Source organism: Oppia nitens, unplaced genomic scaffold (genome assembly GCF_028296485.1).
Source record: "Oppia nitens isolate AA-2021 unplaced genomic scaffold, nextdenovo-longstitch-racon4-pilon3 scaffold18_pilon_pilon_pilon, whole genome shotgun sequence".
Classification (NCBI taxonomy): domain Eukaryota; kingdom Metazoa; phylum Arthropoda; class Arachnida; order Sarcoptiformes; family Oppiidae; genus Oppia; species Oppia nitens.
The window spans coordinates 1,764,182-1,790,039 of NW_026533197.1; the positions used below are offsets into that span (position 1 = coordinate 1,764,182).

At 29.1% G+C, this 25,858-nt stretch overlaps 4 protein-coding genes across 7 annotated transcripts; 3 read left to right on the forward strand and 1 right to left on the reverse strand.

The window, feature by feature from the left end:
• The first annotated feature begins 167 nt into the window (after positions 1-167).
• LOC128965728 (ATP-dependent RNA helicase DDX3X-like) lies at positions 168-3,149 on the forward strand. 2 transcript variants are annotated; one of them, XM_054312480.1, is made up of 7 exons: positions 168-389; positions 450-621; positions 682-756; positions 825-1,586; positions 1,649-2,011; positions 2,197-2,668; positions 2,730-3,149. In XM_054312480.1, the coding sequence occupies exons 1-7, from the start codon at positions 333-335 to the stop codon at positions 2,959-2,961; spliced, it is 2,133 nt and encodes a 710-aa protein (XP_054168455.1). In that variant the 5' UTR covers positions 168-332; the 3' UTR covers positions 2,962-3,149. The 2 variants fall into 2 exon arrangements, with proteins under 2 accessions (XP_054168455.1, XP_054168454.1); XM_054312479.1 differs by having other exon boundaries at positions 169-389; positions 2,727-3,149.
• A 3,045-nt stretch (positions 3,150-6,194) lies between these two features.
• Positions 6,195-16,241, reverse strand: LOC128965726 (ankyrin repeat domain-containing protein 31-like). 3 transcript variants are annotated; one of them, XM_054312475.1, is made up of 15 exons: positions 15,963-16,241; positions 12,442-14,515; positions 9,465-9,530; positions 8,916-8,981; positions 8,823-8,856; positions 8,691-8,765; positions 8,386-8,636; positions 8,153-8,323; positions 7,530-7,634; positions 7,298-7,464; positions 7,150-7,231; positions 7,017-7,080; positions 6,864-6,959; positions 6,685-6,808; positions 6,195-6,466 (listed from the first exon to the last, which is right to left on the reverse strand). In XM_054312475.1, exons 2-15 carry the CDS (start codon positions 14,431-14,433, stop codon positions 6,229-6,231), a joined length of 3,531 nt encoding a protein of 1,176 aa, XP_054168450.1. In that variant the 5' UTR covers positions 14,434-14,515; positions 15,963-16,241; the 3' UTR covers positions 6,195-6,228. The 3 variants fall into 3 exon arrangements, with proteins under 3 accessions (XP_054168450.1, XP_054168449.1, XP_054168451.1); XM_054312474.1 differs by having other exon boundaries at positions 12,442-14,518; XM_054312476.1 differs by lacking the exon at positions 9,465-9,530 and having other exon boundaries at positions 12,442-14,518.
• Positions 16,242-20,305: 4,064 nt separating this feature from the next.
• Positions 20,306-22,065, forward strand: LOC128965901 (putative ubiquitin carboxyl-terminal hydrolase 50). The gene is made up of 3 exons (XM_054312679.1): positions 20,306-20,582; positions 20,636-21,698; positions 21,759-22,065. Exons 1-3 carry the CDS (start codon positions 20,420-20,422, stop codon positions 22,063-22,065), a joined length of 1,533 nt encoding a protein of 510 aa, XP_054168654.1. The 5' UTR covers positions 20,306-20,419.
• A 201-nt stretch (positions 22,066-22,266) lies between these two features.
• On the forward strand, positions 22,267-25,749 carry LOC128965730 (renin receptor-like). Its single transcript, XM_054312482.1, has 8 exons — positions 22,267-22,359; positions 22,410-22,579; positions 22,668-22,796; positions 22,853-22,951; positions 23,003-23,179; positions 23,249-23,395; positions 23,455-23,565; positions 25,421-25,749. Exons 1-8 carry the CDS (start codon positions 22,344-22,346, stop codon positions 25,601-25,603), a joined length of 1,032 nt encoding a protein of 343 aa, XP_054168457.1. The 5' UTR covers positions 22,267-22,343; the 3' UTR covers positions 25,604-25,749.
• Positions 25,750-25,858: the final 109 nt, after the last annotated feature.

A 25,858-nucleotide genomic window follows, 5' to 3' on the forward strand; every position in this document is an offset into this window, starting at 1 on the left:
TAATTAATTTTGATTATAGACTATAAAAATAGTTTTTTTACTAATTTTTGTAATTATTAAATAAAAATAGATATTAAAATGTAATAACAGGTATTAAACTGTATTTATTGTTTGATATTAATATTGTTTGAATGTAACAGTATTTGTGAGTTTGAAATACTATATAATGAATGTATGACTGTATGTATGACTGTATGTATGAATGTGTGATAATATATGAAATGTTTGCCATTTTGTTGTATTAATACATGTTTTATACGTTGAGTAAGACTTAGTGAGTGATAGTTTTGAATTGAATTTTGTTAACAATTAATTAATTTGTAATACAATTGATGAACAATACTATGAGTTATCGACAAAATGGTTCACAAGTGGGTATCGATCAGCAGGTATTGTCTTATTGTCTTAATATCATTATTATCATCAAACATAACATGACTTTATCATAGTTTGCTGGTCTCGACCTAAACTCTGGAGACACTTCAGGCAAATACATTCCGCCACATCTGCGAAACATTCGTAACAATTCATACCAAACTACTGATCATCAAAGAGACGATTATCAGTCACAACAGGAACAACAACAACAACAACAATCACGAAATTCATATCGTGGCCGAAGTTTGTCTTAATTGTCAATTGATTAGACCATTTGGTTACTTAACAAATCATTTTTTACAGACAGTGGAAACCGTGGTTCGCGTTACAATTCATCTGCAAATAGTGGTTACGATAGAGGAAACAATCAGTTCTCAAGTATTAAATGACATTTATAGGCGACAACAGCTCAATATGACTATAATGTGATTTATGATATCCATTAGGTTCTGGTGGTTATAGAGAGGATCGTTCTGTTAATTATCAAAGAACAGGCAAAACTAGTACTGAATCGAGCCGTGGCTTTGGTCCCAACTCTGACTGTAATTGGAGAGATCCGGACGCACCCAAAGTTGATTCGGAGCGCTCTGACAATTACAGGCCATCCCGTAATCGATTTGATAACGACCGGTATTATGACGATTGGAGTATTCCTCTGGATAGGAACGAAGCGCAAGAGCGCCATCTGTTCTCGACCGGACACACAGGCATTAACTTTGATAAATACGAAGACATTCCGGTCGAAGCCACAGGACATAACAGTCCCCTTCATATCGATTCATTTGATGATTCAAATTTAAGACTTACCTCTATTATTGAACAAAATGTCAAATTGGCTAAATATACGACACCAACACCGGTACAAAAGTATGCCATACCTATCATATTAGCAAAACGTGATTTGATGGCCTGCGCACAGACTGGCTCAGGAAAGACGGCTGCTTTTCTCTTACCAATTCTCAACCAAATCTTTGAGAACGGGCGCCCTAAGAGTTTTCCATCTGTACGTCCCGGAGCCAAAGTAAAACAATACCCGTTAGCTCTCATACTATCGCCTACAAGAGAATTGGCTCTTCAAATATATGAAGAGGCCTGTAAGTTTGCTTACAGGTCTAGAGTTAGACCATGTGTTGTTTATGGCGGTGCAGATCCTGTACAACAAATGAAAGATTTAGACAGAGGATGTCAATTGCTTGTTGCCACACCAGGTTTGATATATTTATTTTATTATAATTGCTTGTTATTTATATAGTTTTTTTTTTATAAACAGGTCGTTTAGTTGATATGACAGAGAGAGGTAAAATAAGTCTGGAAATGGTTAGATACCTGGTGTTGGATGAGGCCGATCGTATGTTGGATATGGGATTTGAACCACAAATACGCAGAATAGTATTGGAAGACAATATGCCGCCCACTGGAGTTCGGCAGACACTTATGTTTTCGGCAACTTTTCCTAAAAAAGTTCAAGAGTTAGCCCGAAATTTTTTGGATAATTATATATTTTTAGCCGTTGGAAGAGTCGGAAGTACTTCAGAAAATATTACACAAAAGATTGTTTGGGTCGAAGAAAATGACAAAAAGTCATTCTTATTAGATTTGTTGAATGCCGCCGGACTTAAGGCAAACAATCCACGTAAGCTTTTTTTAATTAATTTTACAGTTAATTTGGTTTATAAACATGTGATGAATTTTCTAGACACTTGAAACCTGATTTTTTTGAGGAATTTATTGAAATCTGATTTAATTAAATTGTTTTAAATGAATGAAAGTATAGTAAATATAAGTAAAGTTTAATTAACTTAATTGTTTTAATTACAGCTCCCGATTCATTAACATTGGTATTTGTTGAGACTAAGAAAGGCGCCGATTCTTTAGAGACATTTCTCGAACGGGATGGTTATCCCGTGACTAGTATTCATGGCGATCGTTCTCAACGAGAACGTGAAGATGCTCTCAATTCTTTCCGATCGGGTCGCGCACCAATTCTTGTGGCTACTGCTGTAGCAGCTCGTGGTCTTGATATTCCTAATGTCAAACATGTCATCAATTTTGATTTACCGACTGATATTGAAGAGTATGTCCATAGAATTGGCAGAACTGGTAGAGTTGGCAATTTAGGATTAGCCACTTCTTTCTTTAATGATAAGAATAAGAACATGGCTATAGATCTGTGCGAATTGGTTAGTGAAACCAAACAAGAGGTACCACATTGGCTTCAAGCCGTTAGTAAAGAAGTTCAAAGTGAACAGCGCTCTAACAATCAACGCAAATATGGAAATACAACAAAAAGGTATTTTATAAATGAAAATATATTGTTATATATTTGACTAATAATTATTGCTAAATAGCAGATACGGTTCCGGAGGGTTTGGTTCACGTGATTATCGACAGTTCAACGATCGATCGAATAATCAACGAAACCCTTCAAACATGAGACCACCAAATGGTCCAAACTATGGAAATTCGGGACAAAATGATTCGCGATATAACTACGGGAATTCAGGTATGAATATGGCCCGCAATGGATCATATGGTGGAAATTATAGTTCAAGTTCTGCTGCTCCTGACTGGTGGGGCAACTGATCCATATGTCATCATTAGTTAAGACAGTCATTCTAAAGATAATTGATTTAAATTGGAGTTGAGGTCACATTAATATTATTTAAAAGTCGACTCATTCCATATTGAATCTCAAATTAATTTATATTGATTTTACGCTAATTGTATTTTTAACCAATGACTGTCTCAGTGATTATTATAATATAAATATGAAAATATGGTTTAGTATTTATAAATGTCAAGTAAAATATTAACCTTGATGATTTTATTAAATATGTATCACTTAATTTATCATGATATTATTTGTATCGTTTTCCACAAACAAACGATTTTCTTACATATAAACCAAACCATTTTCTTACATAATATATAATTCTATAATTTTACACATTTTATTTAAAATTGACTACAAATAACAAAAGGGCTCATAATTATTAATACTGTATTATTATTATTATTATTATTATAAAACTTTTGTAGTTAGATATGTCATCCCTTTACTTAAATAATATTGTTTTGAAACTATTATATCATATATAACTAAATTTAAAAGGGATGGCATTGAAGCAAAACAATTGATATGTATTATACCGTATAATAGTTTTATACTGTATTTACCAAAATATAAGTAACGAATCCAACAGATTGTTTATGAAGTGAGGACTCTATTGATAAAATGTTTTGCTTTTTAATTATAATTATTGTTGTCTTTACTGTAAATTATTGTATCGAAAGTATGGCATTCAATGTTCATATTGATACTAATATACAAATACAATGTGTATGTATGGCTGTACCAAATGTCAGCCCTGTCTTCAAAATTATATTATTTATTTGCAGAGACCTTTCCTTTTTAAAACAGTATATACTTTAGTTTACTCAATACACAACTTTCTCATCAAAATAATTAATTTATAATTTATGTCAAATATACAGTAATTAAAAACAATTTTTAACAGTTTATCAAAATTTAGTTATTAGTTAAATTATAATAAAATATTGAACAAATAGTTGACAAATGTTAGGTTTAATTGAAAAAACATAAACTATTAAAAGTTAATTTCAGACATTATATGAAAGGAAGCAAATGGTGTCAACACTTAAACATTTACTCCAATTTTGGTGCTTTACTGGCACTATAAGCAGTACTTTGCATTGTACTCATGTGAACCTAAATGTATAGATTGACATAAATCTCAAATTTTAAAACAATTTAACTATTTATTTGAATTAAACGAGAAATTTAATTAAAAATACAGAAATACAGTATTTATTGCATATTGAATGTTGTTTTAGACATTATTAACAATATGAATACTGTATAAGTGTTAGTGAAGTCACATATTTGACTGATTGTCCACATAATAACTCTATTGTGAGTTCAAGCCGTTTATTTGTATAATATTTCTATCAATAATTATCAGTCAATTATAATAGTGATATCATATCACGAATAATACAATAAGTTATCCCATTAATTAGCAGATAAATTGATTCATTAAATAAAAATGTAAATAACTATTTTATTGACAGCTTTATAATATTTTTAAATTATCCATTGACAATGATATAAGTTATAATTAATAAATGTATTAACAAATTTACATACCTAAAGGTGTAATTACTGTAATCAATATATATATATATGTATATTATATAATAATATAATATATAAATCATATATTGATTTAAATAGAAATATTAAAGTGTATTATACAGTATCAAAGCATTATTGTATGATAAAAGTAGATTAAATTGAATGCTAATTAGTGTGCCTTATATTAAACAATATTGTTGACAATGATATCAACTAATAGATCTATAAATATAAGATGTGATGATTTGTTAGCCGACTATTGAGTAATGGCTTTGGACCACAAATAGGGTAAATAATAGTTAGTAAAGAAGTGCTCATTCAATATGTGATAATTGAGATTATTTGAGGATATGTTATATACATATAAGGTGTTAACAATGTAACCAAAGACACGGTGACCATCAAAACCGATTGATTGCCATCCCATCCAATCTCTAGTCACAAACCTGTGAACGCATTTTCTTTACATTATATATATATATATATTTAATACATATTATATATATATATATATAACTCTTTCGAGAGGTCTCTGCTTTATGACATTTGTTATCAAATGAAATGATAATTTTATATTTAAATTATTTTTAGTTTATACTTATAATAAGAGTGCAGCCTTTTATATAAATTGCTAACTTTGTATTACAGAATGCCATTACAAATTTCTATTATAATTATTATATTTATTTTCTGTATTTATTAACTTAAAAAATAAACGATTGTTTTTAATATTTTAAAGTTTTTACATTATTATTAAATGAAACTGAATGGCAACTCGTATACTGTACAACATATATATACACTCTTGGACAAAACAATCTGTGAAAGGTTTGATACCTATTATCTTAAAAACTACTGGATCAATTTTGATACAGTTTATGGTAAAGGTAGAGTATATAATCTAGTTTATATAAAATTACTAAAATTGTTCAAAAATAATATAACTAATTTTTAAAAATTAATTAAAAAATGACAAAATGTATGGAAGCGACCCTTAACGCTGGTAACGATGTTAATGTAAAACACAAAACTTTTCAGTTATATTATTATAACTTTTAAATGACTAATTTTTAAAAATTAATATTTATCATATGAAATCTTGATTATATACTCTACATTTACGACTAAACTGTATCAAAATTGATCAAGTAGTTTTTAAGATAATAGGTATCAAACCTTTCACAGATTGTTTTGTCCAATAGTGTATATACTAAACACAGTATAATACCCAATACGGTAGATATACTATATATATATATATATATATATATTATATAGCGTTAAAATGGTCTCAACCATCAACTAATCCATAGACAAGTCTACTATTGACTACAAAGGGGAGAAAGTTATCGCTAACAAAGAAACCAAATATTATATATAAAATTAAAACAATATATATTATAACTATAACTTTGATCTTATATGAAATAATAAGGAATTATAAGATTTATGTTTATCAATAATTTCAATAGTTATACATTGAAATACAATAAAATAATTATTTGAGTCATTCATTGTCAATGAGATTAATGTGCAGACATTGTGTCATTTGAGGCAAAATGATTGATATATTAAATAACAAAACGTATAGAAAATAAAAATTCAGTTGTTTTATAATAATATTTATTTTAAATTCAATTAGTTATATAATATTTGGCACAATCAATAAAATAATAATATAATATAAACTATAATCATAATTTAATGGTTTGAATACTTAAAATATTTTTGATATAATCATTGTATACAACAAAGTCTTGAACATTATCGTCATCAACATCTTCATCGACGACAAAGTGTGTGATATTAGTATTTTGTAAGTTATGACTGACTAATGATGTAATTTCAATATTAGGATGTTTTCCTATCATCTCATCTCTGCTAATACGGGCCTTCTTTAACACGTCTGATAATCGCATGTATTGTTTGCTACTATAAGTTATGTATTAATATAATAAGTATGTGTTAATACAACTTATGCAACAATCAAGTCTAAAATGGCTTAAATAGTTTATAATAAGTATATATATATATATATATACAGTATATTCTGTAATCATTTTAGATATATATTTCCTGTAATTATTTATCCATCAGATAATCATCAATGAATTGAGATTTCCATATTTAAAGTTATATCAAATACTTACTCTTTTGAATGACGCAAACGATAAATAGCATCCAAAGGACAGTCACTGACTTCAAACAGGAAGTCATATGACTCGTCATCATCTGAAGGCAAGTCTTCAAATAAATTGTAAGCCATTTGCTTGTCTATACATTAATTGTAATAATAGTCAATGAGGTGATAACAGCTGACAAGTAATACCTGATAATTGCAAAGTTGATCCAAATTTCCACTGTAAACCACACATACCATTGCCATGTCGTAACTGATCATCACTTGATATGTCATCGAGAAAACCTTTAAAAGATAAACATTATTGTAAATTATGTTTAATACTTGATTTATATATGAGACCAGTGAGGAATGTGGTCATAGCCTTAGAGCGCGCCAACTGTAATGGTGTGGCACCAGAATATGTCTGAAAATAGTAGATCAAGAAAGTCATACAAATATACAAATATATACGTTGATAACATGTAAGTCATACACTTATTTTAGGATCAGCTCCATAAGCGAGCAATAGCCTAACCACTTCTATATGATTGTTTTCAATGGCATCGTGAAGAGGTCTTAATATTAATTAGAATAAAATAATAAATTTCTACATTTGATTTGAATGAGTAGTTATATGAGACCTGATGCCACCGGTAGCACTGGCGTCCACATGCGCTCCGTTTCGCAACAATAGGGCCGCGACCTCGAGGTTACCGCGAGTGCAGCACTCGTGTAATGGGGTATAGTTAGCATTGTCTCTGGCATTGACATCACATGTAATGGACTGTAAACATGATATGACGACATCCTGGATATGATATGATAGGACACGGATATGAAACGTGATTACAAATGTATTTCAAGTATGCATACAAGTCTGTTAGATCGGGCGGCTCTATGGAGTAGTGTTTCGCCTAAAGCCTTGTTTACTATAAGGCGCTTCACTTCAGCTGTCGATGGAGTCGTTGATTCGCAGTTCTGTGCAAATGAAGAATCACTCATTTAAACCATTTTTGTCTTAATTATCGTCCCTTTCTATCGACTAAATAAGTTACGAGATATATACCCAATCGGCCCTTAATCTAAATACTCTATTGTTAAGCACTGTTACCCCTCATGATCTGCATTGCATACTATACTATTGATATTAGAATTAACATTAGGTCTGTCACTGAAAATCATATGTATTTGTATGCAGTTTTATAATAGTGTTGTTTAGTATTACTGTATATTCTATATATAAATACATATAATGTATTCTCTACATTAGGTTATCTGCTATATATATATATAGCGTATATACAGTATACTCAGTATATACTGTATATACGCTATGTATATATACGGCATATATAGTATGTATTTATCTGAGTTGAGAGGAATGGATGGTTTGTTGAAAGCATACAACAGCTGAACTCATTCTCACTATTGACTGATTCAAGTGATATACAGTGAGTCATACAGTTATACACGTATTTGTCATTTACATCTCCTACCGATTTATGCTGTCTCTCGTCGATTACCGAACCATTAGATCTATCGATTCGCTTATTTGAAGACATCGATGATATTATATTTGTTGCAATTTTTGGTTTTTTGCGTTTATAAGGGTTACGGATCATATCGAGACCCGATCGGAAACGACGGCGACGAACACTTACCAATGCCTTGAAATCACATTTATGTCATAATTATAGCAAAATATTAAATAATTATATAAATAATAAACCTTTTTCTGTTTGCATTCATTTTGTTGACCATTTGGTTCAATATTTTTATGTTTCAATTTAATCTTCTTTTGGTGACACTTGACATCCGATTGAGACTTATCTTCCATTACCTTCGAAAATGTCCTTTTCTTGTGTTTTTGTTTATCTTTAGATTGGGTTTCATCTGTTTTATTGTTGGAATGTATTGAATGTTGAGATAATTGATTTTCAAGACTTTCTTTACTATTCTTATGAGAATATGTTGTCGACTCTGTTATAAATTATTGTTTATTTCAAGCAATTTATATAAATTTTTAAAATATACCCAAATATTGTGCTCTTTTGCGGCTTTCAATAACAACTGATTCAATAGTTTTTTGATATTTATTGCTTTCATTTTCTAAATATTTATTTGATTGTTAAAAATTGAAAATTTTGGAAAATTATTAGAACTTACCGGACTCTGAATTGGAGTTATAATCAAGAGTTTCCTATTAATAAAAATACTTGAGTTAGTACTTAAAGCATACCAGTGCTAAACCAGCCTTACCTCTGAACGATCTTTTAGTCCCTTCTCTTGTTTGTTAACTTTTTCTTCGAAGTGTTTTATCGCCCGCTATATAACAGTCATAAAGTATTAAGCAATTTATTATACGCTATACTATTGTATTGTAAAGTATATTATTTTAAGCGAATACTAAACACAAATAAATTTTCTAAATAATTTGGACATCCATTTCTATTTTGGATATATAGCCTATACTACTGTATAATTAACATAATATACAATATTTTTTTTAATATGTAAAATACATAGATTTCGGGCCAATTCCCTTCCTCCTTTTATTTACCTAAAATTGCATATTTCCCAGTTCCCTGGGAATTCCCAAGAAATCTATTTTTATAGAATAAAATCTATTGAACACTAACCCACACATTTTATCATAATATTTGAAAAACCTTTGTTAATTGTATATTGAGTGGTATTGTTGAATAGTATCACTAAAATTTTGAATTTGTTTTTAAATATTTAAATAAAATTTTATGTTTAGTATTGAGTTTTAGTAAATTTTATTGTAATATTATAAGATATATTTACTTTATTTTCCGGGAAAATTGGAAGGATTTTATTTGGGAACTTCTCTTCTTGGAAAGTACACGATTTCTAATTATATAGTTTTAATTTATATTATATTTTTCAACAATTATTTTTGAGATTTTATATACATTATAGAATTTAGTGAATGATATAAATATTAACTTTTCTATAAATACCATAAAATAATATTCACATTATTATTAACTGAAAACATTGTGCAAAAACGTTTATTGTATGTAATTTTTAAATAATTAATTCTATGCTATTATTTTTCAAATATTATATTTAATTTATAAAAATAATTTAAGTTTCAAATCAATGTATTCTATATTTTAAAGTTAGTTTCAAATTAGGCGATCATTTGCTTTACATTCACAAACTCACTGCACTAGTAGTTAGTCAATGCTTTTCTTAATGTTTGTTACCATTTCATACCAAAGCATTCAACTATTAATAGATATGAATAAATTGTAAGTATTTTATAAATAATAATAATTTGGACCAAATTTAGTCATTTAAATATAAGAAACATAATAAATATAAGCTTAAGAATACAATTATTAAAAATAAAATTATTTGACAATTATAACAAAAATAAATAAATTTATAAAATATACAAAAATACAACACTTATTGACTTTGTATATAAAAAAACTATAATTTTCAATATTGAATTATAATTTATAAATATTACTTTATTTACTTAAATGTTGTTTTTTGATTATTATATATTTTAACTGTTGTTATAATCACATTTTAGTTTTCATTTAGTGTAAAAACAATAATTTAAAATTAAATCTATATTGATTATAAAACATTGTTTACTTTGGCGCTAAATTTTATTTGTATGGAAAATTGGTTATGTATTATACATTCTACAACATTCATTCATTGTATTATATTATATAATAAGCTTTGTCTAAAAATACTGTATTAAGTCTCTAACATTTTTACTAACATTTTTACTAATATTTATGCCATTTATTGCTAACAACTATAGCCTATGAGTCTATACACAAAAAAGAGACAATTTTTTGACAAAAATCATTTTCTGCAGTTTAGTATTTATTATTAAATACATTATGTATGATATGTAAACATGTGCTCAAATAAACCATAAATTATAATTTTTTGATTATTCATTTGCAAATTTTTAATTATTTTTTAAGTCATACTAAAAAAAGCAATTGTGGTAAATTGACTCTTAAATACACGGTGTAAATTATATACCGCAAAAAGTAAAACTTTAATTACTCGAAAAGTATTATAGATATTTAAATCAATCAAAGATAAAAATATTAAGGGATAGTTGCGGTTTATGAAAATAATTTTTAAAATTTTTTATCTTATTAAACAATAATAAATAAAACTATTCATTTAAAAAATGTAGTCAAAAATGGAAAAATTGACATAATTTATGGACTTTTTGTTACTTATTTATAGTTTTAAAAAATAATTTTATTACACTTTACTCACTATAAGAAATTAAGAGTAACAATATTTAAAATTTTAGCATAGTCAGATTTAATTAAAAATCGATTTTTAAAAAAAACTGCAATTCACATGTAAACAATAAAATCTGTAACTTTATTGTTTAGTAAGTTAAAATTTTAAAAAAATTATTTTCACAAACCGCAATTATCCCTTAATATTTCTATCTTTGATTAGTTTAAACATCTATAATACTTTTCGAGTAATTAAAGTTTTACTTTTTGCGGTATATAATTTACACTGTGTATATAAATTAACATTAAATAAGCTAGATAAGTTAACTGTATGAAACTTATTTTTCCAAAAAATATTTTATTTTCCAAATACGTTAGACAAGAAAGATTTAAATTATAAAAGTATAATGAAAGGTCCAAAACTCAAATATTAAACATAATTTTTTTAAATTAAAAAATGACTTAATTCAATAAATTCAGTTTACTATTCAAAAAATACCATTTAATCTACACATATATTGGCAAACATTATAATGAATTGTTGTGTTAGTACAGTATGGATGTTAAACAGTTGAACAAAAATATATAAATTATATGAAATTTTTGGAAATTAAGACCAACTTTAACTCTACTGTGGTTTAGAAAAAACTGTGATAAAAGCAAACTTTAATAAAATAGTTGAACTAGTTTTTAGAGAATAATGGAATGAAAAATCGAAAGACAATTAACAAACTTGTATTGTGTTTAATATATTTTAACTAATATTTATTTATTTTAATTAAATCCATGAAACTATTTGATTAATTTATAACAAATAAATTGTGAAATAAAATACTATTATATTATTTATAAATACATTAATTATGAAAAGATTTTCATTAATATCTTAAACTCTAAATAATTGCTTATTTGAAATAAATAGTTTTATTATTCAAAATCATATCCACGTCTGTAAATAATGTGAATTGAAATCTAATTTTAGATGTTATAAAAACCGAGTCTCAGTTCTTTGAAAATAAATTTTTATATTACTCTTCAGTTGTTTTCTGATATAGTCGACTCATTCAGTCATTATATAACTCACTCACTCACTCACTCTTCATTCAGTCATTATATAACTCACTCACTCACTCACTCTTCATTCAGTCATTATATAACTCACTCACTCACTCACTCTTCATTCAGTCATTATATAACTCACTCACTCACTCACTCTTCATTCAGTCATTATATAACTCACTCACTCACTCACTCACTCTTCATTCATTCAGTCACTCACTCACTCACTAACTCACTCACTCACTCTTCATTCAGTCATTCACTCACTCACTCACTGAGACGCACGCACTGAGAGACTCATTGACTGAATAAAGACTAGTTGTGTCAGTGGTTTGAATGTATTTTTTGGTTGAATCACAGCTTTAATAGAAAATTGTAGATAAGTTTGTCAATGAAAGCGATGGCGGATTGCATTGACTTAAAGTTAGATTAAAAGCACATAAATTGTATGAATATATGATTGGATGTCTTACCTGAAGAGCTCTCTCTTCTCTTCCAAGTTGTGATGGATCTGAAACAAAGAGGTCGTGTTGACCACTATTCTTCTTAATCTTGTCGGCCACATATCCATCAGAATTAATTAAACACTTAAGCATTGATCTCTTCTTATATTTTGAATTATTGCTATCATTATTGTCTAAAAGACAATCCATTGCATCATTTAGTTCTTGAGAAGATATTATGCTTGATGTTGAAGATGGCGATCGAGATCTACATTGCTTTCGATGGTTATTATGGTTGTGATTATGTTTTTGTTTACATTTCTTTTTCTTTTTAATCACTTTGATTGAACCATTTGAACAATTATTTAAATCACTAATAACTTTGTGTAATTTGTTTTTGAGTTGATTTGGTAATACAATTGGTGTCCAATCGGGTCCATCGCACTGAACTTCAACAGTTTTAGTCTCTTTTGTAACTTTTTTATCTTTTGTTAACACATTTTGATTTTTATTTAAGATTTTGAATTCCTTTAATTTGATGGCACTATTGTTTGTTGAATGTTGTTGTTGTTGATGATCAGTACATTGAGGAACAGCTTCTTGTTTAGTGTTATCGAGTATGGCTTGAATTCCATGATTTTTGCGATTGTTATGTTTTGAATCACTTGAGTTAAGTTGGTTTTGTTGACAAGTATTGGTTACTTGAGTTAATTTAACATTTTTCTCATTTAGAGATGGTTTACAACTATATTCACTATTTTTATCACATTTTGAACGATAACTTAATTGCAAATTCAATGATAAACTTTGCTTCACTTTGAAATCTTTGATTTGTATATCATTATTGTCAATGAAGTCATTATTGCAATCTTCATCAATTGTGATAACTTGAGGAATATAATTGTCTAGTTTGGTGTTTTGGTGATTGTCTAGTTTAGCATCTATTTTAGTGTCTAATTTAGTGTCATTATAATCCATTTTTGATGAACACTTAAATTTCCACAAATCACTATTAGTTGTTTCATTTGCAGCACATTTTATGTTAACAATTTGTGGCACTTTTTTCTCGAAATGTGATTTTAAGTCACAATTTGAGTTGTTTTGAGCACAAGAAATATCACTAAACTTTTGACTCTTGGTTTGATTGCACACATCTTTAGATTGTAATTTTGTTATATTATTATTATTATTATTACAACAATTACACATATTTGTCGATGACTGACCAGAAGTGGCCATTTGAGGACAACATAAAGAATTGCATTTGTTTTGATGTATACTATGGTCTCGAAGTCGTTGTAAATGTTCGGAGAAATGAGTTGTCGGTTCTGCCGGAGAATGCATTGATTGCATTGAAGCCAATGACCCGAAAATACTTTTATCCGTTTCAATGGGACGACGAGTTATGTCATTAAATAAATCCGTATATATAGGAAAGTGTGGAATAGTTGATCCAAATGAAGCCGTCAGATGTGGAGGAATAACTGGATTCATTGAATTGTGACCATAAAATGCTCTTTGGTTTGCGCTGTTTAAGGCCAGAGCTGCCGAAGCACTTCCTATTCTCATGTGATATGGAAGACCAGACACATCCACAGTGTATGGTGTGAGAGTAGAGGCACCCACTGCTGCCGCTTCCATAGCTAAAGAATCTCTGTTTTGTTGTAGAAGATCGGGTATTAGCCCTAAGTGACCAACACCCGAGTTGGATGATACCGGAGGACAATAAGGATTTGTCAATGTTTGACCAATTAAGGCATTGGTTGGACCCGTCATAGCACACGTGGATGAATCGCCTAAGTATGACTCATAGGCATATTGCTTATACATAGTGTCCAGAAGTGGCATTTGTTGCGTCAATGGTCTGTGAGAAATGCCAGCCATAGACAGCTTACGATCCATCAGTAGTTCGGGAGCCTCTGGTCTAATCGATTGTTTTACCGACAAATCTAGTGGATTGTCGACTCTATCCCTGAGCGAGTTATAAGGGCGGACACCCGCAAACAGATTGGGATAATACATGGCTGTCTTGGGTGCGGCCTTTAGCCGCAGGCAAACGAATGCTTGTTATGCATGTAATGGTCACCAAATTATAAAGCTTTCACTTCTGGCACAAAATAAATGTAAAATTTGAGACAATAATGCTTAAGAAGAAAATTATATAAATATAAGACAAACTATTGATTTGATTCATAGGAAACACAATATTCACTATTCGTTTGTTATAAAGTTTGAATGCATTCATGAAATGTACTTTTTATCACATCATCTGATTGTTTGAATACAACTTTTTCTCATTACTTCAATGACCACCACTTCTATCACTTTTATGTCAAAAATCAATCAAACTTAAGACGTTATAACTATTATAAATGTATATTTGATTGAATTTGTGATTAAATGAGATTTTTAGAAAATAATAAAACATTAGTAAAATAGTGATCATTGGTGTTGTTGTTGTTGTTGTTGTTGTGGATGGCATTCACTTTATGTATGTCTTAGGCATAGAAAGCAAAAGAGAGGAGAATATATGACAAAGAAGTTGTTCATTCAACGCATCGTCAGTATTGACGCTATGCTTATGTATTAACAGTTTTGACTGTAAGCCAAATATAGGGTCTCTTTAGTCGTTTGACGCCAACTGTGTTTCACCTCTTTTTGCTTCGCACTCACTCTACTACTACTACTACTACTACTACTACTAGTGCTTAGCTATGGTTTACATCGAGACGTGAATACCAGCAATACATCGACCGTAAAGCCAGTGTTGTGTACAGTAGTGCCGATTGTCTGTAGAAATCGATAAAATACAGACAAATGTATTGCACATACAATGATTGTAAAACTGGTGCTAAAGTCTGTTACGATTTGAACACATTTTGCTCTTCACTCAAATCAGACCATTGTTTTGACCAAAACTCTAATCAGACAACAGTTTAAACTTATTGTCCAAACACTCAACATATCATATCATAATTCATATTAACGGCATTTAAATGTTTAATAAGCGCTTAAACAGTGTCTATAAAGACTAATAGTTTGTAATAATAGTAAATATTATGGCAAACAATGTGTGTTTGAAATGCAAGTCATAAGCGCGACCAACATTTGCCATCAAATGACACATTAGACACTACAATAGTGGTCAGTCAGCGTGACGTTCAACCAATTAATATCATATAATTAATACTTTATTTTTGCTAATAATATCTGTGAAGACAAAAAACATACTCTATTTATGGTAACAAACCTTAAGGCACACCAGTCTTTGGTCACGAATCCAAAGACGCCTCAAATGAAAGTGAGATTCAAACCAAACACTGTTCTTTGCAAAGGTTTGGCAGATTATAGGAGACTCTCAAAGCTATCGGCAAACGTATAATAAAGTAGTAGTGCTGGAGGACAGACACTACAACACATTGCACTGACTGACTGACTGCACATTCAATGCATTCAAATGCTAGACTTGCTTTTGCCTCAATTTTTAGGCTCAAAATTATTAATATAACTGAGATCTGTGGCGGATCTGATTGTCGCCATTCATTGCTTACCTCTTATGTATAAATGTCCAGTTGAAGACATCAATTGGTCACTCGAGTCGATTTCTGGTCACTGAAGTGATGACCAAAAAAGCGCTGATAACTTGGATAAGGAGTCGTGTGAATCGTTGCGAACGACGGCTCCAAACAACTGACGACTTGAATGACTCGGAGTTGCAGTTATTTGAGAGGCATTTGTGTGAAGAGTCTGCGTACTCAACAACTGCCATACATTCACCCATTGATTGCAACTGAGATATCGGTTGTCGGGAACAAACCAATTCTTACGACTCAGGGATGTCAGCTTCAACTCACTAACACTACAACTCTGATGGGATCGTAAAACACATTTCAAAACCAGTATGTTTTATACCGTAATACGAGCACAAAGAGAGGAGAGGGAGAGAGAGGGAGAGAGAGAGAGAGAGAGAGGGAGAGAGAGAGAGACCAAATTACTGTATATATATATATATATATATATATACGCAAAGTATATTGAACGCCACTCCTGAACCTTAATAAGCACTTCTTAACAAATGCTTGATTCAGTGATTGTTTGGAAAATCTAATCCAAGATTCTAGTCATTGAATGTGATAAACATTTTACTAATTTTTATATCATTACTAAACAATAACTATACAATTAATTAATATTATTAACAGTTATAAGAAATTAATACAAAATAATTCTTAAATAATCTGTTGATGTTTTCTCAATCTTTTTCTTTCTTTTAATACAATTATAAGTCATTAAAACTTTTGTTAACATTTATTAAAATATATCGAATATTAATAAATTTCAATAAATATTAACAAAATTTCTAAATAACTGTTTGTATTATATTAATTATAGTTAATAACAATCATTAAAATTATCAATAAGTTTATATGAGATCAACTATGATATTGAAAATCAAGTCGTTTTCAATCAATAAGTTAATGCATTGTTCTATAACTTAGAGACACTTACAGTTAGATAACACTAACTTTCAATTCTACTAATACTAATGCATAGATAATACTGTACTATTCATACAAATATTCAAGTAATACATGATATAATATAAACAATACTATTTCTATTACTCTTAAATTTCTACAAATATAAGTTATATATTACATAACTTACAGTAGAAATATTACCAGATTTGAAATATAGTATTTAAATTCAAAGTATTGAAAAAGTTTTTTAAAATTATATATTTTTAATTATAAATCTAGATATCATACAATCTAGGTCAGCCCATAATCTATTAAAATATTCGGCTAAATCTATTGATAATTTGTTCACTATTTTTTAGCAAATTTCAAAAGTTATTAATCTATGTGTATGTGTGTCTGTTTGACGCTATATTTTGACATTTTTTAAATTATTACTTCAGATTTGGATAGAATATGAAAAAGTAAAATACAATTAATGAAAAAAATAATGTCTTTAATCCTCTTAATAAACATTTAAAATATGACATAATTTTTCAAAAATATTCGGATAAATTGTTGTTCGATTAAATTATTTATAATAAGTATATAAATAACAATTAAATATCCACTTTTTATAGAAGTTTATTCTGGCAATGCTTCTAACATTATCAACTCGTTATAAACAGTAGGTTTTCAAAAGTCTATGTTTACTTAAAAGATTGAATGAAATAAAATAATAAACAACACAAATACTGAAAAATATAATATAATAACACAATATATTATATATTAATTGTAAACCAAATAAAAAAGTGTAAATCAAGAATTATAATATAATTATTTTACAATAATTTTTTTAAAATAAGAATACAAATAAAACAATAAAATGCAAATCTAGTAATTATTCAAATTAAACTATAAATTATATTTTCAATAATATCTAATTTAAATTTTCAATTTTAAAACTAATATAGTTTACTTTTTATAAATATAAAATATATGTTTAATACGTTTCTTAAGTCTGAAATTTGTGTAAAATTTATGTAAAATTAGTAATTTAAAAAAAATTGTTTATCAATTATATATTTAAGTTAATATCTAAATGAATTATACTGTAATACTTTAGTTTTAATGTTTTTGTTTAATTCTGTAAGTTTTTTAAAAATGTTTACTTAAATTTACATTTTTTATTTACACATAATTTATAATTATTTATAATTTTTATAAATGTTAAAATAAATAATAACTAAAATTAAAGATTGTATTGTATTTACAAATATTATTTTTATGTAGTTTTTAAAATTCAATCTAATTTATCCTTTCGTTTTAATACTATTTATCGTCTCACTAATGATTATAAATAATTTTTAAATAATTTTTTTTCTTAAAACTTAAAAATCTAATTATTAATATATTTATTAATTTAAAATCAATTAAACATAGATAATAATAATAATCATAAATCAAGTTTTAAAAAATATAATTTATATTTTTATATACTGAAAATCTTTACAGTTTTATAATATTTTGTTTTAATTTAACTACAATTTAGAACTGTATTAGAAAACAATTAGAAAAATATGTTGTAAATTATAACAATTTGTCAAACAATCAATTGACTCCTATTTCTACGCTATTCTGTAATTTTCAAAAAAAAAATGAAAAGTTTCGTTTACTGAAATCTATTTGAGTTACACATAATTACGCCTTTTTTGAGTCTGTCTGTCTGTCTGTCTGTCTGTCTGTCTGTCTGTCTGTCTGTCTGTCTGTCTGTCTGTCTGTCTGTCTGTCTGTCTGTCTGTCTGTCTGTCTGTCTGTCTGTCTGTCTGTCTGTCTGTCTGTCTGTCTGTCTGTCTGTCTGTCTGTCTGTCTGTCTGTCTGTCTGTCTGTCTGTCTGTCTGTCTGTCTGTCTGTCTGTCTGTCTGTCTGTCTGTCTGTCTGTCTGTCTGTCTGTCTGTCTGTCTGTCTGTCTGTCTGTCTGTCTGTCTGTCTGTCTGTCTGTCTGTCTGTCTGTCTGTCTGTCTGTCTGTCTGTCTGTCTGTCTGTCTGTCTGTCTGTCTGTCTGTCTGTCTGTCTGTCTGTCTGTCTGTCTGTCTGTCTGTCTGTCTGTCTGTCTGTCTGTCTGTCTGTCTGTCTGTCTGTCTGTCTGTCTGTCTGTCTGTCTGTCTGTCTGTCTGTCTGTCTGTCTGTCTGTCTGTCTGTCTGTCTGTCTGTCTGTCTGTCTGTCTGTCTGTCTGTCTGTCTGTCTGTCTGTCTGTCTGTCTGTCTGTCTGTCTGTCTGTCTGTCTGTCTGTCTGTCTGTCTGTCTGTCTGTCTGTCTGTCTGTCTGTCTGTCTGTCTGTCTGTCTGTCTGTCTGTCTGTCTGTCTGTCTGTCTGTCTGTCTGTCTCTGTCTGTCTGTCTGTCTGTCTGTCTGTCTGTCTGTCTGTCTGTCTGTCTGTCTGTCTGTCTGTCTGTCTGTCTGTCTGTCTGTCTGTCTGTCTGTCTGTCTGTCTGTCTGTCTGTCTGTCTGTCTGTCTGTCTGTCTGTCTGTCTGTCTGTCTGTCTGTCTGTCTGTCTGTCTGTCTGTCTGTCTGTCTGTCTGTCTGTCTGTCTGTCTGTCTGTCTGTCTGTCTGTCTGTCTGTCTGTCTGTCTGTCTGTCTGTCTGTCTGTCTGTCTGTCTGTAGCATATTTTTTGATAATTTTGAAATTCTGACTTCAGATTCGGTTATATGACTACTAATAATGTATTGAAAAGTGTCTCTTCATGAAAATGGTCAAAATGGCGGATTACTGATAAATTTTCAAAAAATCATGTTTAATGTTTTATATACAAATATAAAACATTTCCTATGATGTATACACTAATATAAAGTACAAAATATAATAAACATTTACACATTACAATCATATCATTGTATTAATGCTTAAACTGATTACTGAGACATCTATAATAAATTTGTTAAAATTATCCAATATTTTGGTTTTGTTTTCAATGAAACAGTTTTAGATTTATGAGAAAATAAGGGAAATATCCGATAAACGTATTTTTTAATAAACCAAAAAATTGAAAATTGTTGATAAATCAGCCAAAAACAGATTTTTAATGTTTATATTCAGCATATAATCTACAATAAATGAAATTTTTTGAGATAATTTAGATATTTTTTGATAATTTTTTAAAATTGAAATTTTTAACTATATTTCGGGAAGTATTTGTCCAACTTTTGTTATAAATCATATAAATAAAGATAATTTATTATAAGAGTATATGTAATGTACATAATATGTAGGCAATACTGTACTACATATTGTATGTATAAGAGCTAAGACGCCTTTGCTATGACTTATCTGCACAACAATTGCTAGCTTTGAGTAGTGACCAGTGTTTGCAAAGTATGAATTTATTTGGAATGACTCTAACATTCACAGCAATACATGTATACTATGGCCACATGTCGTCATAAATATCAATCACTTTTCCAATACATGATGTGTTGAGAGAGAGAGAGAGCGCCAAAACATTGTTAACACTTTGAGATCAGTTTGAGTGATATATTAGTGACAATATGTCTCCCATTGCTGTCAACAAGTTTTATCAATCAACCAGAAGACGTATCAAATTGAAACAAAATAACAATAATAGCACTCAAGAGACAAACGGTTTCCCAATTGAAAGCCGATTATCACCTGCAGAGCAACAGATACTCATCAACGGAAAAGTGTCGACAAGTAATCAACGATTGAATAGTCTTTATATAACTTATTTCATATTTGTTTTACAGAATCACTCAAAAGAGTCAAACATAATCATCAATTGAATGTCAAAAATACGCCGATAAAAGTCAATATGAAGACATTGTATGACTATTATAGTCCAACAGAAGGGGATAAAGAAAATATTTGTCATAAAAGTGATGACAAAACCAATAAAAACAGCGACACTTCGTTTGTCATTAAAAACCAATTAAACATAACTCCTATTAAACTTGTGATAAATAATAACATCAAAGACGGTGATGAAGAACAAGAAACGGATTCTATTCCGACATTTTCCACACAAGAGATGAGACAAAGAGTGTCTATTTTTGATGAGAATACTCCAATCGGTTTAAAGAATTTAGTTAATACTTGTTATATGAATGCAATTATTCAGTCTTTGTTTGTTTTGAGGTTTTTTATCACAGATTTAGAGAATAAATACAAAGAATTGAATTCAGAAAAAGACTTAGAAATGACTCGAATTGTGTTAAATGTTTACAAACAATACAATCAAATGCGAGACAAATCAGACGATTGTCAACAACTGTTAAATGAAAGTTTGTTATCATTGAAGAGTTGTGTCGGCAAAAGATCCCACACTTTTCTGAGTCATTTACAACAAGACGCCGCAGAATTCTTCACTCATATCATTGATATTATTGCCGAAGAATTTGATGAAATGAAAAATTTAGATCCAATTGAACATAATTTTACTTTTGAAACATTGGGTTCGTTAACGTGTAAAACATGTCATAATAAGACTGAAATGCAAAACGAAAAGTTTCAGACTTTGTATTTGACGATTCCCGACAATCACTCACTTGAAACTGCTTTTAAAGAATATCTCAAAGATGAAACAACTCGACATAAATGTATAGCCAAAGACTGTTTGGCAAATGAAAACGTTTTAGAGAAATGTTTTGCCAAACTTTCCAAAGTATTGTTTATACAACTCGGAAGATATGATGAGGACGGAGACAAACGTAACGAACAGGTAATGGTTCCACAATTTATTCGTTTACCGCTCCATCACTCCAACAACAATTTAATAACTCCCTCACCATTGAGTACACCATACAAATCAAAGTTAGTCTAAAAAATATATTTAGATTTCAATCATTTTCATTACAAAACATTTGATTATAGATTTCATTTGATTTCAAACAACTCTAAAGTTGTTCGCAATTTGTTTAATGAAAATCAAGACAAGAGTTTAGACAACAAGACTGACACTGATTTACAAACTGGTGATTATGTCATCTACCAGTTGGTGGCAGTTATATGTCATCACGGAATCAGTTTATCAGTCGGACATTACACGTGTTTTGTATATAATAATCAAAATAATCAATGGTTTGAATGCGATGACAACGATATATATTTATCAGACTTTGATTTTGTCCAAAACAAGAGTCAAGAGACAGGCTATTGTTATATTTATGTCATTTCTTAATATCATAGAAAACCAAATTAATTTTAATCAAATGTTATTTTAAGAAATATATTATTTTATAGTAAAACTAAATATTTTAAAATAAAAGTTCATTAAAAAGCCATAGAGTAAGACACAAGTGTGCCGTCCATTGCTATTCATATGAAATGTTGACGTCATTTATGTGATGTTTATATAGTATTTAATATTAAATTTTAATAGAAATACAGAAAACTTAGAAATTGATTGATTTATTAATTGTTATTAATTGCAACTAAATTAACGTCAATTAAGACCTAATGGCCACTGTTTTGAGTAAGTAATGTATTAATGATAATAATGTCATTATAATAGTGGTTATATAGACGCAGTGTTGATGATATTGGCCATCGTTGCACAAGAGGTCAAATGTCAATCAAATTTGCATTTCGTTTATTTACCAAAATCCGTCAGATTTTCACCAAAATTAGATCCAATTAAGACTTCATCCATCGCTGATTTGCTTTCATTAACTCTGGGATACTCTTTGCCAAAGGTAAGAGATTGGGGATCAAATAGTAAACAATGTGAAGATTTGGGGGCGTTTACCACAAAGTAATCAATGAAATGATGATATTTTGTAGTCTTTGGATTGGAAATCATTTGATTCCATTACTGATGTCTTTTCATTACCGAAAGCTTGTCTAACCGTAAGACTTGTTGGTCAACACAACTTTGAATTTGACGGAACACAAGACATACCAATTGAAGAGGTGAACAATATTTGACACAAATTCTAATCAGTTCTAATCAATTAATCATTTTTCAGACACAAGAACTGATCACTCAATGGGATGTTTTTCGACAAAGAACTGAACAACGATTTTCATCTGAAAATAGAGTTATTCTGAGACTTGATTCACAAGAAGTAAATTTGAAATGAATTTCTTTTTCAATTGATTAACAATTTCTTGTTTAGATCTTAACTAACAATCAAATTGACAACAAATTCAATATTCTTTCAAACGATGAAAAACTGAATAAAGGTTTGAAAAGACTTGAATTACAAGAATTGTTGTCAAATGTCGATCAAAACGACAAGAATATAAAGTCTTTGGTTATTGAATTGGAAACAATTTATCAGTTCTTAGAAATGGTTTGAATTGTTTTGTTAATTCACTCATTGATTGATTGATTGATTGTTAATTATAATAACGTATATTAGGTTAATGGTATCCGACATAAGACATCATCATTTAGGGATTTGTATTGGTTTGACGTCAGATCATTTGCACCAATTTTAGACCACAATAAATACGATGAATCAGTTCGAAGAATTGCTCGAAATTTACTCAATTCTCTTATAGAAAAGGTTTACAAATTTATCTCTTAATTGAATTTCAATTTATTTTTATAATTTATTGAATTTAGATGACTCAAGATATAACACAATTATACAGTAATAAAGTTGTCGTAACTGTCATTGAAGATCGTTATCAATCACCGCATTTGATCCGAAATGTTCGGGCATCAGAAGACAAGGTTTGATTTGATTTTTTTTGTTAATTTTAAGTATTTTATCAAATTTGAGATAATATAAGACGATTTAGTTTATCTGGAATTGAATTAATAAATTATAGAAAGAGTGTCAACCAATAGATGGCAGTATTATTGCATTAAATGTATTAATAAGTATTATTGATAAATGTGTTAATGTTTCTGAAAATTAACATTTGTTTCTATTTGTTGTTCAGATTTTTAACTAATTAATACTTAATTACAATACAATAAATCAGTTTTTAACTGATTGTCAACTAATTTACAGTATTTTAATTAAATTTTATTTAAATTATTACAATTTGTCTGAATATTTTGTATTTGCCTCTAATAATAATTACTTTTAATTATGAAAATTTAAAAGTAAAACGAGTAATAATTTAAATATTAAATCATTTAAATTGTTTGCGATTAAAGACTAAATAACTTAAAATAATAAGATTTCTATTACAATGATTAGTGTTGTTAATTTTGTCAATTTTTGCTGCAATTGCGCGCATTGAGGGCATAAAAATGCTTATAAATTCTTAATTGTTTTCACATATATTTTCACTCATTTTTGTAGTATTTTAAGCAATGTTTTCAGACATTTAACAAATGTTTTGCAATTTAAATAATGTTAATTTAATAACAATAGATGGCGTTATGTTATAATTGCAATTACAGTAACAATGAAATTACGAATTTTGCAATCTTAACATCACTACATGTCTATAGGATAGACATTATTGAGAGATGTTTTAGTAATAACTTATAATAATTTTTTTACGATAACTTTATTATTTAATCATTTGTTAAATTTGAGTATTTTTTGTATACTTAGAAAAATAGTATTCGAAAAGTTATTAAAATATATTTATTTTAAAGTTTTATAGTTTTTAAGTCAGAATAGATAATCATTTTATTATTAATAAATCATTTTCTTTTACAATACATTAATAATCATATGATTTGTTATTTATATATAACTCAACAATTTGTAGCATTTTTTTATTATTAAAATTTAATTTATTGAAAACTATTGTATTAATGAAATACAATTATATTGAACTCAAAACGAAACTATAAAACGGTATAAAAAGCCGAAAATGTTTTGTCTTATAAAGAGATTTAGAGATTTAGTTGAATTGCAATTATTTGTTTTGATAATTAGTAAAACTGATTGTTTTAGTTATTTGTTATATATTTTAGTTATTGAGTCGTTATTTTGCATATAATTGAATGCATTTCAAGTGTTATTACTTGAAAAGTGCTGTAATAGTGCCTAAAATGACACAAATTATAGAGAGAGAGGAGAGGAAAGCAGTTTAGCATTTATTGATTGCCATAAAGTTGTGTTAGAAATGCATTAGAAAGACAGTCGTCTTTTGGTTAACAGTTATCCAAACAAGCGATCGATTAATATCTGAAACAATGTCAGAATTGCAAAACACGACAATCGATGGGACAGTAGTAGTGATGCAAATGGAAAGGAGGGGTACTTTGGGGGCATTTTGGGCGCATTTAATGGAAGATTGGTTTTCTAACACTTATGTTATCCATCAAAACCATTAGACAGTGATTGCCGACTATTAGATGCGCTGAGAGTGCACTCAATCTATGAGTAATGCATTTGAGTGATTGTTATGGTGTCAGGGATCAGATTCGCATCACTGATCATATCTATGACTTGTTTTGACACCGAAAACCATTCCTAAGATATGTTTTGCATTCAAAGACTGTTAATTGAATTGCTTTTCAAACACTATTGTCTCAAAGCCTTTGGGATCTATTGAATGACACTCTTTTGACAAACGAGTCTTCAGAGACCTAATAATGCCGTCTTTTTCTTCACAAACAGGATCTCAATTTGGCGCACGTTTTCGACCCGAACTTTCACTCGGCTTTCGCGACCATTGCTTTTACTACTATTCTGATAGCTGTGGCCGTATTTGGTATATCAGTGGCCATGTGGAACATTGATCCAGGCAAAGACTCCATCATCTACCGAATGACATCACAGAGGATTAAAAAGGATCAGTAGTCTTGTGGTTATCACTAGTCGTTTGGTCAGTCGTCTCATATTTATTCCAGAAGTTATGAATGTTTGCAATAAAACCAAAAAGTGATTCATTTGTTTCATTTTATTCGCCGCGTGCCTCCTCTCCCTTCCCTCCCTTTCCTCTCTCTCTCTCCCATTCCCTGAGCGCTGACTACATACTACTACTTGTCATCCCCTCTGCTCTTATTTTGATTGCTTTAAATGCAAAACTAATTAAATTTATTGACTCTTGTGTCA

Excerpts from the sequence above, each read along its gene's own strand:
- LOC128965730 (XM_054312482.1), top strand. Across the intron at positions 22,952-23,002 it reads TGAGACTTGATTCACAAGAA|ATCTTAACTAACAATCAAAT; the intron begins GTAAATTTGAAA and ends TTTCTTGTTTAG. Across the intron at positions 23,396-23,454 it reads TCAATTCTCTTATAGAAAAG|ATGACTCAAGATATAACACA; the intron begins GTTTACAAATTT and ends TATTGAATTTAG.
- LOC128965728 (XM_054312479.1), top strand. The coding sequence starts at position 333 with ATGAACAATACTATGAGTTATCGACAAAATGGTTCACAAGTGGGTATC. Across the intron at positions 1,587-1,648 it reads ATTGCTTGTTGCCACACCAG|GTCGTTTAGTTGATATGACA; the intron begins GTTTGATATATT and ends TTTTATAAACAG. Across the intron at positions 2,669-2,726 it reads TATGGAAATACAACAAAAAG|CAGATACGGTTCCGGAGGGT; the intron begins GTATTTTATAAA and ends ATTGCTAAATAG.
- LOC128965726 (XM_054312475.1), bottom strand. The coding sequence starts at position 14,433 with ATGTATTATCCCAATCTGTTTGCGGGTGTCCGCCCTTATAACTCGCTC. Across the intron at positions 6,960-7,016 it reads TATGACCACATTCCTCACTG|GTTTTCTCGATGACATATCA; the intron begins GTCTCATATATA and ends TATCTTTTAAAG. Across the intron at positions 6,467-6,684 it reads CGTTTGCGTCATTCAAAAGA|TAGCAAACAATACATGCGAT; the intron begins GTAAGTATTTGA and ends CATAACTTATAG.
- LOC128965901 (XM_054312679.1), top strand. The coding sequence starts at position 20,420 with ATGTCTCCCATTGCTGTCAACAAGTTTTATCAATCAACCAGAAGACGT. Across the intron at positions 20,583-20,635 it reads CAACGGAAAAGTGTCGACAA|AATCACTCAAAAGAGTCAAA; the intron begins GTAATCAACGAT and ends TTTGTTTTACAG. Across the intron at positions 21,699-21,758 it reads AGTACACCATACAAATCAAA|ATTTCATTTGATTTCAAACA; the intron begins GTTAGTCTAAAA and ends ATTTGATTATAG.